At 38.2% G+C, this 13,165-nt stretch overlaps 1 protein-coding gene and 1 pseudogene across 1 annotated transcript; both read right to left on the bottom strand.

Moving 5' to 3' along the window:
* Window positions 1-3,194: 3,194 nt before the first annotated feature.
* On the bottom strand, window positions 3,195-4,595 carry LOC149193126 (putative UPF0481 protein At3g02645). Its single transcript, XM_089407221.1, has one exon. It carries the CDS (start codon window positions 4,593-4,595, stop codon window positions 3,195-3,197), a length of 1,401 nt encoding a protein of 466 aa, XP_089263347.1.
* A 6,743-nt stretch (window positions 4,596-11,338) lies between these two features.
* On the bottom strand, window positions 11,339-12,931 carry LOC149193125 (putative UPF0481 protein At3g02645 pseudogene; annotated as a pseudogene).
* Window positions 12,932-13,165: the final 234 nt, after the last annotated feature.

Below are 13,165 nucleotides of genomic sequence, written 5' to 3'. Positions count from 1 at the left end.
CTTGTAGCTGAGGGGCAGAGAGAATCCAGGAGAAGGACTTTCTGGAAAATACAGAACAGAGAGACAGAGAGAGCTTGTAGAGAGGCAGCACAGTAGCCAGGAGAGTTGACGCAGAAACGTTGCCTATCACGCAGAATCCAGAACTGTTGAAACTGCAGTGAACAGCCAGAATTGCCGAAACTACCTAGAACTGCCGAAACTGCCTGGAACTGCTGAAACTGCCTGGGAACTTTCGGAACTGCTTGTAACTGCCTAGAACTGTCGGAACTGCCGCAACAGTTGGGAGAGCTAACACAGAGGAAACGCAGTAGCCGGGAGAGCTAACGCAAAAAAGTTGCTTGTCAGTTGTCACACAGAATCCAGAACTGTCGGAACTATCGGGAACTGCCGGAATAGCTGGGAGATATGACGCAGAGGGCAGAGAAGGTGATGTAGGGTAGATGCAGAGCCAGCACAAAAATAGTCGGGGTTAGCCAGTCTTGTGCCGGATCAGCCAAAATTCTGTCGGGTGAAGTGAGGTAAAACTCACTCAGATTTTTCGTCAGTGTTTTCTCTATAAAGGGTTGCTAGATGAGCATCCTAGTTATGTATTCAGATATTTCTCCTGCATAATAATAAACCCTCAGATTTGTTGCACCGGTTTTCCCGCATTGTGTTTTTCTGAGAACTATTGTGTCCAAAAATAAGTGTGTCCTATGTATCTTGTTCTTTGCTCTAGTTGTTGTTTCATGAGATCAAATATTTAATTGGTGTAGGTTGCAGAAGTAATTTGCTTCAGTATTCAAAATAATAACTTGGTTAATGTATATTAAAAATCAAGTAGGTGAAGTAGATTCAGATTTGCTGCAGTATGGTTCCTTCAAGTCTAGGAATTTTCACTCTCTCTGGTTCTTTCACTGATGTCCCAACCTTGGTTTTCCTCTAGCATTTTGTGGCTACGACCCTGATGTCCCTAGGTCTCCGCAAAAAAATGGTTTGGTTTTTAATTCTGCCCTCAGTTGTTCTGATTATTGGTGGACTTATGGTTCTCAGCATCAGGGCCTCTACTTTTTAAGGCTTTGGGACTGCAATTGGGGCCACTGTTGGGTTTTGAATGGGTTGTGGTTCTAAAAATTGATTACCTTGACAGGTCCTCTCAAGTGTCATCCATGGCAGCACTCTACTTCTGAGTTTTGGATCGTTCTGGGTCGGCATTTTGGGTGTCAATTTGTGGGTTTCGTTTTGTTTTGTCTATGTCACAAGCCCAATATCATGGCCTGCATTGCTTACGGAAGAGGCCAGACCACCCGTGGTTCTCATGGGGTCGGAAAGAAGGCCAGAACGGTCACAACCTCCAACACTCCCAGCACATCCACTGGTCAATCTCGTGGACGGAAATCCACCTCCAGGATCATTGATGAAGTAGCTACAATGTATCATGTGGGCTCAGCCCTGGCTCGTCATCTCGTCGCTAAATGGGAAGCATAGTTAAATGAGACAGCGGGACTGCTAGACCTCGACTTAGATTATTAGCAGACCTTGGTGCTTGACTCGAGGTATTCTCAGGATCGTGTTTCCGAGTATAATCAAACTATTCACTTGTATTGGTTGTTGAAGAGCCTCTTGGTAAATCCCTTGAACACATTCCTTCAGGCTTGGTCATGACTGCTAAGGCTTTCCCATACTATAATAAAGATTTTCAGCAAATCAAATTTCAGTTCCAACAGCAAAACGGTTGCCTCAGCCGCATGGAGAGGCATATCCCATGCATTCTGCAATCTGAACTTCCCAGGTCAAGTGCAAAGGATCTGGCTTCTGTTGACTCAGCAGATGGCAAGTAGTTTGGTGTATCACCTCTATTCTACTTATTAGTATATGCAACAATTTTTATCTTTTCAGTATGTTTACAAATATCTAGATGTTACAATCAAACATTTTTAGCATGGATGGATAGACTTATTCTATTTTGTTTTTAGATGGTTTATCATGCCGTTAGGTGGCCAACAGACGTGGGTTTCCCTCCGGGCAAGTTGAGGACACCTAACCATTCAGCATATGGATGTAACCTGCATATTTTAGAATGATAATGAAAATAAAGTTTCTACCAAACTCACAAAAAAAATATCCATTATAAAAAGAATTAATATAAATATTAAACATATATAAATGTAAAAAAAAATATGTAATAAGATTTTTATCTATCTAGATTTACTCTCATTTTATTATGGAGATTTCTAATTAGTAAATAAATTTTGTTACAATATGATGGGTCAATACATCACTTATCAATATCAGAAAAACAATAAATCACTTTATATGGCACTTGTTCATATAACATTTTTTTAATTAATCAATTTAATTAAAATAGAAAAAACGACATAACTATTTTAAAATAAATCTTAATCTTGGATCTAAATATACATTTAAAAATATTCATGAAAAATAAATTTTTATCACCCGCATTATTAATAATTAAATTAAAATTATAAAAACTTTATTCGAAATAAAACATACCGATAAAGATAAATATTATATAAATTTATAAAAAAATTCCAATTATTATTATATAAATTTAAATATATAAATAAAACATAAACTTTCACAATCAAAATACACTTTCATAAACTTTAACATAATATTTAATGTTTATATAATATTAATTTAATTTGTATTTATCCTTGGGCTTCTAAAACGAAATAGACTAAATACAATCCACATATATGATGATATAAACAGTGATTGAATTTCTAAATAATAAGAGTGCAAAAACATTAAGATTGAACTTTTTCTTGAGAACACATTAATGAGATAGGCTAGTTTTAACGATTTGCCTGCAAACAATCAACCTTACAGGTATTGTAAAGTGTCATTGTCACGATCTCGTGCGTTGAAACGAAACAACATTGTATGGTCGATTCCACAAGTTGGACACGCAATTGAAACCACAGTGTTGCAAGTGGAAAGAGATCTTGGAAAGAGTGCTGCAAGTGGCAGCTGTCCGTTATCTGTTCGGATTAGGAGGTTTCACTGGTTTACCCATTTCCTGCAGTCATAAACAGAGCAGAAGGCCTGCAAGCAAGTGACCACCAAGAGTATCACTGCAGCTACCAGAGACAGGATTTTCCACGACCTATATATATGTTCCTTTACAAACTTGATCACCACAACTTTCCACTTTCCATTATAATATGTATTAATATCCTCTATAACCTTGTCTAGAAATTCAACTTTTGTGAGATGAACGCACCTACCCATGCTGTCCACAGGCTCGCGACCTCTCCGTCGCTCTGGAAATGGTTGGAAATTATTCCGCTCTCTCTCAACCTTCTCACATCTTCTTCGCTGTCGATCATCCCGTTCAACAACATGGTGTATCGTGTGAAAACCGTGGCACCGGAGGCCAGGGAAGCTTCGAAAGCCAACAGATTTCTCAGGATTACCTCTGTGTTGCGGTCCAATTTTATTTTGGGGAGGTGAAGCGTGGCAGTCTTCTGATCAAATTGTATTATGGTGAGGTCGCCATCGGTAGGAACCAATTTAACTCCCGCAGAGTATAAATCGCCCACGGACGGAATGGACAGTTCGTCTCGGGTGGGCGGTAAGATCTTAATGGCGGATTCTCTTCCCTCTCCCTCCTTCTCCTCGGATTTGACACAAAGTGGCAGAATTCTGTTAAACGCAATCCGAACAGGTAGGTTCAGCGATCGCCGCTGCAACTCCCTGAGAAATCGAATGGGGCGAAAGTTTAAAGAGGAGATCGCCATCCATAGCAAATTGAAGGGTTCTGTAACGATTGACATGTCTGCTGTATCAGGCGACTCGTGTTCTTCCTGGTCATTTGGACCTGGATTTTGATTGCTGAAAATACTCGGGACGATAGTGTAGTACAACACCTCCAATACATGCCCTCTCTCGTTTCTACTGAGCTTCGAATTCTCGGGCAACTTGAAGGTGAAAGGCGATAATTCTTGGCAAACAAGCCTCAGCAGGTTTTCAAGCCTCTCCTCTGCCTTGGCTCTAAAATCCAACTGCAACTCCAAAAGCTTTTGCAATAGAAAGAGCGGCAACTGATTTTCGAGCATCATGACATCTCTGAGAACAGAGTTGTGGGCAGCGCTTGTTCCACTCGGATCTAAGATTCGCCCCAGAGGCCTGACGTCCGCGTCCGAGCATTTCTCGACGTTTCTGACATAAAACTGTAAACATTCAAGAAGGAAAGCGGCGTCCAGAGCCATGAGCCATGCCAAGGTCTCATCCTTATAGTCGATGAATTTGTGATAGCAGCTCTGGATTTTCCAGTCGAGCTTCTGAAACTCCTTCACAACTACGGCCTCAAACTTGCCGAGTCTTTTGATTCTTTCCTGAAGTCGGCGAACAATTTTCAGTTTGTAGTGCTCCAGGTCATAGAGCTCCGATTTCCAGTGGTGATAGGGACCGATGGAAACGGTTTGAGGAATGAACGCTTCGGGCTTCAGTGCCAATAATTCTCTCGGCACACTGAACATAGACGCACACAGCTCCTCTGGTTCTTGTGATACATCGAGACTCTCCTTAATTTGAAGAACCCAACCAGTCTCATCGATCTTCGTTTGTACGGCGTTGGTGTTAGATTCCATATTCAAGGGGCGAAGGTTGGAGAGAAGGATCCAGACCGAAATAATAATAACAAACAATAAATGTGCCAGGACGCAGCCTTATACGGAGCTATTGCGGATTTCCTGAATATTCCGTGGATCCGCAATCGATTTAAGCTCAGGGCCATTTCTTATCACGATGTATTTATCACAGGCCTCATCGATTGAATGAAAGAGACCCGCTTCTATTACAAAATATCCCATGAAGATTAATAACAAGGCTGCATAGTTAGGTTTGTATGAAACTTAGTTTAATTATTGAATTTTTGAAAGGTATTAACTAACCACTATAAATAATGGTTGAGTAATCCTTGTACTTCAATATTTTTGGTAAATTATAAATAATAGTGGAGTAATTTTTCTATTTAGTAAAATATTAAGAGTAATTTGAACCAGAAGTTATAATTGAACTTTTTAATCTTTAGAAATTGTAAAAATTATTTATACAAAAATTAATATTCTTATAAACTCTTACCAAAAACATCTTTTTATAGGTTAGTTTCGTTGACTAAAACCTAATTTTACTATAATATATGGAAAATTATATCGAAAACGACCAATGAAAAATTAAAAATAATACAATTATAACCATATCAATAACAACATCATCTCTACCATTCAACAATCTTTAGCTGAAAACCTTTTGAATCAATGACAACATCATCTCTACCATTCAATGATGACATGCAATCTTTATTATATAAGATATATAAAGGACAAAATATATTATATCATTTATAGCTTGTAAAATAGATCAGATCAAAAATTTGAACAATATCAATTCCAGAATAGTTCGTTGGCCAAAACATATACTCATAGTAGATGAATAGATAGCAAGATGTTTGTGAGGGAGACAAAAACCACCTAGATAGATAGAAAGATGACGAAAATGCAATCCAACATTATCGAGTGGAGCAAAAAGGATCATTTCAACCACCAAGGAGAATAACAGTGGCCTATGCAAAAAACCAAAATACAGTAAGCAGGAAAGACATACTTGGGAATTTGCAAATAAAATTTGAGGTTATGTACCAGGGAGAGAGAATTCATGAATGGAGAAAGTTTCCGCTCCAAAAATTACATCCATATTCCAGAAACCCTTTTGTGAAAGTAGACCTTTCTTGGATAATATATCAGCTTGGGAATTTTGTGCTCTGTAGATATGCTGAATTGAGTAGCCCTCCATCCGCCTCCATAGAGACATGTTCAATAATAATTTTGGAGTCTCCGCAAATCAAAAGGGACTGAATGTTTAAAAAATCGTTGATAGTAAGAAGTCTTGCGAGTGCCATAGCCTCTGCTTTATCATTGGTACCCTTTCCCCCATTCCAGAAAATTTGATATTGCAGGGCATTCTCCATAATAATATGGACCTCACATCCGCATATGTCATTTTGAGCAGCCCCGTCAAAATATGCTCTTAGGAAAACCATAAGTTATGGAGATCGTTTTGGTTGATTTGACTTAATACGCTGAGAAGCTTTCGCTCGGATAGTGTTGAAGAGGGAAATAATGTTATCAAATACAACCATAAAATTTTCCTTTATGTCCTGAAATATAATATTATACCTCCATTTCCATATAAACCAAAGAACTAGCAAAATGATTGGCCTCCATGATTCTTCCTGACAGCTCCACCAAACAAAAACTTCTTTTATAGAGGAATGAGATACATTTGAGAAACCAAAATATGTAGCAAGTTCACACCAGAGTTTCGGGGTTATAGGACATTGAAAAAACATGTGATAATTATTTTCATCAGTCGATCTGCATGCATAACAATACCCAGGCCCAGACCAATTCCTCTTTTGTAAATTATCCCATGACAGATTTTTATTATGGAATACCAACCATGAGAAAATGATGATTTTATAAGGACATCCAGATTTCCATAGAATTACTGGAAAGATGGAAAATGATTGAGCACTTTTTATACTTATAAGGTTTGAATAGATATCCTTTACTCTAACAGGCTCCAATGCACTTGTGCCCTTCCAAATAAGTACATCATCTTCCTTTGAACGACAAAAACTACTGTTTCTCAAACAGCGTTTGATATGTTCCCACTGCAGCGCCAAATCCCCTATCATCCCCATAGATGAGGCATCTTTCCAGGATGGGATGGGGCCCTGCCATGCTGCAATAACCTTATTCCATGTAAAGTACCCTTTCCTATAAAAGAAGTTCAAAAGCATCTGTGATATATTGATATCATCTCCCCCGCCCATGATCGGATCAAGCCCAATGAGAATCTTATTTCCTGTTTGAAAGCTCCAGACCAAGTTTTTTAGGAAGTAAGATTCGACCTTGCGAAAACTCATCCAGATAGCAGATCTAGATTCGACCTTGCGAAAACTCATCCAGATAGCAGATCCATAAGCAGTTCTTATCTTCCCCATCCTGAACCAATAAGATAAATCTTTGTTTGCCATATATTTTTTCTTTATAGTTTTGCTCCATGGTCCATCCCCGAAAATACCCCTCCAAAGAGACTTGCATAATAATGCCTTCCCAAATGTCCTCAGATCCAGTATGCCCCAACCTCCTAGCTTCTTTGGTAAGGAAATATCAGATAATTTTGATAAATGATATTTTCTTTTCTCTGAATTACCTCCCCATATAAAATTTGCAGTCATTTTGTTCATTTGATGAATAATGCTCGTAGGTATAAAGTATAGATGAGCCCAGTACATAGCTAATTGAACCAGGACCGATTGAGATAGAACAGCTCTACCTGCCATAGAGAGACATTTATATTCCCACCCAGATATCTTTTTATAAGATTTGTCCAGAATCCATTGCCAATCCGATTTAGAATATCCTTTTGCTTTTAATTAAAAACTTAAGTATTTCATACCTTCCTTTATGGGCCTTGCCTCAATCCCAAACAGAATAGATAGATATTCTATAAATTCCATATTAACATCACTATGATAAAAGGATGATTTTGATTCATTTATATGCAAACTTGTAGCTTTTTGAAATCAATCCAATATATCATGAAAACATTCCCAAGTAAGTTTGCATAGCATACCAAAAATCAGGATGTCATCCACAAATAAATTGTGGGAAATAAAAATATTCCTGCAGATCTTCAAAGGTTGACACCTATATTCCGAGACTGTCTTGTTAATGTGAAGGCTTAAGGTGTCCATATCTAAAATAAATAATAAAGGGGATAAAAAACAGCCCTGGCGCAGTCCTCTAGCAGCTAAGAAATAGGTGGAAGGCAAACCATTTATAATGATTGCATAATTTACATCTCCACCCAGACCATGATCCAATTTATCAATTGAGAATTTAAACCAATTTTTGCAACAACATCCAGAATATTCCTTCCTTTAAGAAAACCATGCTAGTCCTTAGTCAAAAATTTGGATAAAGTGTCTTTAATTCTTCCCGGGATGATTTTTGAAATAATTTTAAAGGTAATATTGCAGAGTGAAATAGGCTTGAAATCCTGGAAGGAGGATACTTCCAATTTTTTTGGAATGAGAGCTATAAGAGTAGAAGATATAAGTTGATGAATATTACCTGATATTCGAGATTCCTCGACCATCCTCAGCAAGTCATTTTTAATAAGGTCAAAGAAATGAATAAAAAATTCAATCATCCACCCATCCGGGCCCGAACTCTTGTCTTTTTTGAAGGATTTCATGACCCCCAAGAGTTCCTCCTCGATACTTCTTTAGAAGGCATCCATTTTGAACTTCATCAAACATTTGAGAATAAAAGTCAATACCTCAGAAAATGTCCTCAATTTTAATATCCCAAGATCTTTTATATTGATTTTCAAAATATTTTAGAGGGCCATTTGAGATTCCCCTCCCCATCATTTATCCTCCATATAGTGTTTTTATCACATAGTGTTTTTATCACATCTGGAATTTGCGTACTTGTAAAAAAATTTAGTGTTTCTATCGCCTTCTTTTAACCAAATAACCGGACTTTTCAGTGTCCATGAAGCTTCTTCCATATCTAGAATCTTCTATTTTTTTCATTTCTAATTATTTTATAATGCATCGCAAATATACTGAAAAAGTATGTGCAAACAAGACACCAGAGATCCTATCAAGTTCCATTTGGATGTCCCGAAGGGCCTTCCTATTGAGCCGCCTTTTCCTGTATTGCCACTCCTTAACAATCTTCGTGATGGATGAAAGTTTATCAATAAAAGACATAGTGAGAGAAACATGGTTTAGCATGAAAACCCTCCAAGAAAGGAATGGTGCCGTGCGAGATTCAGCCATACCAGTTACTAACAAATTTATGGATTGGTTATTTAGCCGTTTGCAACATTGTTAATACACAAATTAGTTTTTCTTTATTACATTAAATTTAATCGTTTGATATTAAATTTCATGATACTAAATTACTTTCATCTATTTTCTACTAGTGTTAATTTAATTTCTTATCTATTCTAGGAGAAAGAAGGAACTGGGTAATTGTTGTTTTCTCTTGTCCATGGTTGAAGTTACTCTCGGATTCTGAACTCATTTTGTGAAATTTAACTTATGGTTAAGTTATTCTTTGATTCCGAACTGACGCTGCAAGGAAGATGCAAAACTGCCCATCGTCACATTAAGATTTAATAAAATAAGTTTTAATTTTATTTTCATGACTGTGTGGTGGGTAATGTTCCCTGATTGAAGTCGCTGAGTGTGATCCATGGGGCTGGACGACCGTCAATTTTCCACAGGGTGGATAGAGAAATGATTTGATTTTTTTAGAAGTTTCCACCGGGTGCACGGGAAATGGTTTGATTTTCCCAAAATTTTCCACACGGTGAATGGGAAAAGGTTTGATTTTCCGAAAAAAATTGAGTCGGTGCATAAACAAGATTCGCTATGGTACGTCCAGTAATTTCCTTCCGCGGGGAACAGATGTAGGAAAGATGCACACGCCCAAATTTATATAATAGTTAATTTGACTGTAGAACTTATAAAACTAATTTAAATTTATGGGCATTTGTGAAGAGTTTATTGGTCGAATTTATTATTACAATGATTTGAGTGAATTTTTAGAGTTTTGATGTTTAGAATCTATTTACAATAATCTTAGATTCTTCTATTTGTAAATAAATATTACATTAAATTTAATAATTTAATATTAAATTTCATGATACTAAATTACTTTCATTGATTTTTGACTGTGTTAATTTAATTTCTTAATTTTTTTCAGATCAAAAAAACATAATTGTATTATATCTAACAATTTAATTTCTTAGTTTATTGTAAGAGAAAGATAGAACCCGGTAATTGTTGTTTTCTCTTGTCCATGGTTCAAGTTACTCTCGGATCCTGAACTCATTTTGTGAAATTTAACCTATGGTTATGTTATTCTTCGATTCCGAACTGAAGCTGCAAGGAAGATGCAGAACTGCCCATTGTCACATTAAAATTTAATAAAATAAGTTTTAATTTTATTTTCATGACTGTGTGGTGGGTAATGTTCCCTGATTGAAGTCGCTGACTGCGATCCGTGGGGCTGGACGACCTTTAATTTTCCACAGGGTGGATAGAGAAATGATTTGATTATTTTAAAGAAATAGGGTATATATATATATATTCTTTCTCAGTCATCAAAACTCAATATAGATGCTACTGTGAAAATGAGGCATTCGAGGTGGCACCTGCATGGCTACGGTGGTGCCACATAATTCCCCACACATATGTATTCCATCCAATATATATAATATAATTTTCTATATCCTATACAATTCTATTATTTATATATATGGGGTGATGCTAAAGTACATTATTGTCACCATGTCCCTTGTAGCCATCCTAATAGTTGTTCCTTTTCCGAAGGTTGCATTTCGCTACTTCCCACATTTGATTGTGTTAATAAGGCACATGTACCTTTTTTTCAAAAGAAAATAATAAGGCACATGTACATATGGCCGTGTCGTAAGACTTTTGTAATCGAAGAGAGAGGTCTATGGAAACTTGACAAAGAAAACTTGAGGTCACTAAACATTTTGTTTCTTCATTGTAATACAAGTATCATTTTGGGTGCGTAAATCGTTTTAATCGCCATTAATTAAGTACAATATAATAATACCCACCATGAATTCACACTATTAAATACTGACCATTAAATTCAGCGTCATTGGTGTTACTCACTATTAAATACAGTACAAGGAGGGAGATCTTAAATGAAGAGAGATTTTATATGAGTTCTAAGAATCGATGGAACCATCCATATGAATTCAAAAAATTATATTCTATATTCGATGTTCCACGATACTGCCATGAACTAAATCTTCCATTCCTTTTAATTACTTGGTATAAAATTGTATAATATACATAAATATACTATGTGTAAACATATAAGTCTGCCCCATTATGCATAGACTTGAGAAGACTTTTCTCACGATTTATCGTGATTATTTTGCATATGTTTGAATTTGAGATCAAATCTCATAGCTACCATTATAACACCAAGAGTATAACCAATCACCTTACAGGTATTGTACACGCTGAGACTTCCACGATTTGGACACGCAATTCAAATCATATTTACAAGAGAACAAGTAAACAACACCAAGAGCATAACCAACCACCTTACAAGTATTATACAAACTGAGACTTCCACAATTTAGACACACAATTCAAACCACATTTACCAGAGAACAAACAAACAAGAATAAACTTAGACAAAAAGGGCTGAAAGTGGCAGCTGGCAGTTTTCTATCCATACGATCCCTGGTCTGGTAAGAGGTTTTACTGGTTTACCCACTTCCTGCAGTCATACACAGAGCAGAAGGCCTGCAAGCAAGTGACCACCAACAGTATCACTGCAGCTACTAGAGACAGGATTTTCCACGACGTGTATATCTGTTCCTTCACAAACTTGATCACCACAACTTTCCACTTTCCATTATAATATGTATTAATATCCTCTATAACGTTGTCTAGAGATTCAACTTTTGTGAGATGAACGCACTTACCCATGCTGTTCCACAGGCTCGCAACCTCTCCGTCGCTCTGGAAATGGTTGGAAATTATTCCGCTCTCTCTCAACCTTCTCACATCTTCTTCCCTGTCGATCATCCCGTTCAACAACATGGTGTATCGTGTGAAAACCGTGGCACCGGAGGCCAGGGAAGCTTCGAAAGCCACCAGATTTCTCAGGATTACCTCTGTGTTGCGGTCCAATTTTATTTTGGGGAGGTAAAGCGTGGCAGTCTTCTGATCAAATTGTATTTGTATTGTGGCGAGGTCGCCATTGGTAGGAACCAATTTAACTCCCGCAGAGTACAAATCGCCCACGGACGGAATGGACAGTTCGTCTCGGGTGGGCGGTAAGATCTTAACGGCGGATTCTCTTCCCTCTCCCTCCTTCTCCTCGGATTTGACAGGAAGTGACAGAATTCTTTTAAACGCAATGAGGTTCGGCGATCGCCGCTGCAACTCCCTGACAAATCGAATGGGGCGAAAGTTTAAAGAGGAGATCGCCTTCCATAGCAAATTGAAGGATTCTGTAACGATTGACATGCCTGCTGTGTCAGGCGAATCGTGTTCTTCCTGGTCATTTGGACCTGGATTTTGATTGCTGAAAACACTCGAGACGATAGTGTAGTACAGCACCTCCAATACATGCCCTCTCTCGTTTCTACTGAGCTTCGAATCCTCGGGCAACTTGAAGGTGAAAGGCGATAATTCTTGGCAAACAAGCCTCAGCAGCTTTTCAAGCCTCTCCTCTGCGTCGGCTCTAGAAAACGACTGCAACTCCAAAAGCTTTTGCAATAGAAAGAGCGGCAACTGATTTTCGAGCATCATGACATCTCTAAGAACAGAGTTGTGGGCAGCGCTTGTTCCACTCGGATCTAAGATTCGCCCCAGAGGCCTGACGTCCGCGTCCGAGCATCTGTCGACGTTTCTGACATAAAACTGTAAACATTCAAGAAGGAAAGCGGCGTCCAGAGCCATGAGCCATGCCAAGGTTTCATCCTTATAGTCGATGAATTTGTGATAGCAGCTCCGGATTTGCCAGTCGAGCTTCTGAAACTCCTCCACAACTACGGCCTCAAACTTGCCGAGTCCGTTGATTCTATTCTGAAATCGGCGAACAATTGTCAGTTTGTAGCGCTCCATATCATAGAGCTCCGATTTCCAGTGGTGATAGGGACCGATGGAAACGGTTTGAGGAATGAACGCTTCGGGCTTCAGTGCCAATAATTCTCTCGGCACACTGAACATTGACGCACACAGCTCCTCTGGTTCTTCTTGTGATACATCGAGACTTTCCTTAATTTGAAGAACCCAATCAGTCTCATCGATCTTCGTTTGTACGGCGTTGGTTTTAGATTCCATATTCAAGGGGCGAAGGTTGGAGAGAAGATCCAGAGAGCGAAACAAAGCCCGGACGCAGCGTTATACGCAGCTATTGCGGATTTCCCGAATATTCCATGGATCCGCAATCGATTTAAGCTCAGGGCCATTTCTTATCACGATGTATTTATCACAGGCGTCATCGATTGAATGAAAGAGACCCGCTACTATTACAAAATATCCTATGAAGATTAATAACAAGGCTCCATAGTTAGG

This window comes from Pinus tabuliformis, chromosome 2_2 (assembly GCF_031772625.1).
Source record: "Pinus tabuliformis cultivar Carrire ecotype Pingquan chromosome 2_2, CPIR1, whole genome shotgun sequence".
Classification (NCBI taxonomy): Eukaryota; Viridiplantae; Streptophyta; class Pinopsida; order Pinales; family Pinaceae; genus Pinus; species Pinus tabuliformis.
This window is presented reverse-complemented; position numbering and strand designations above follow the sequence as displayed.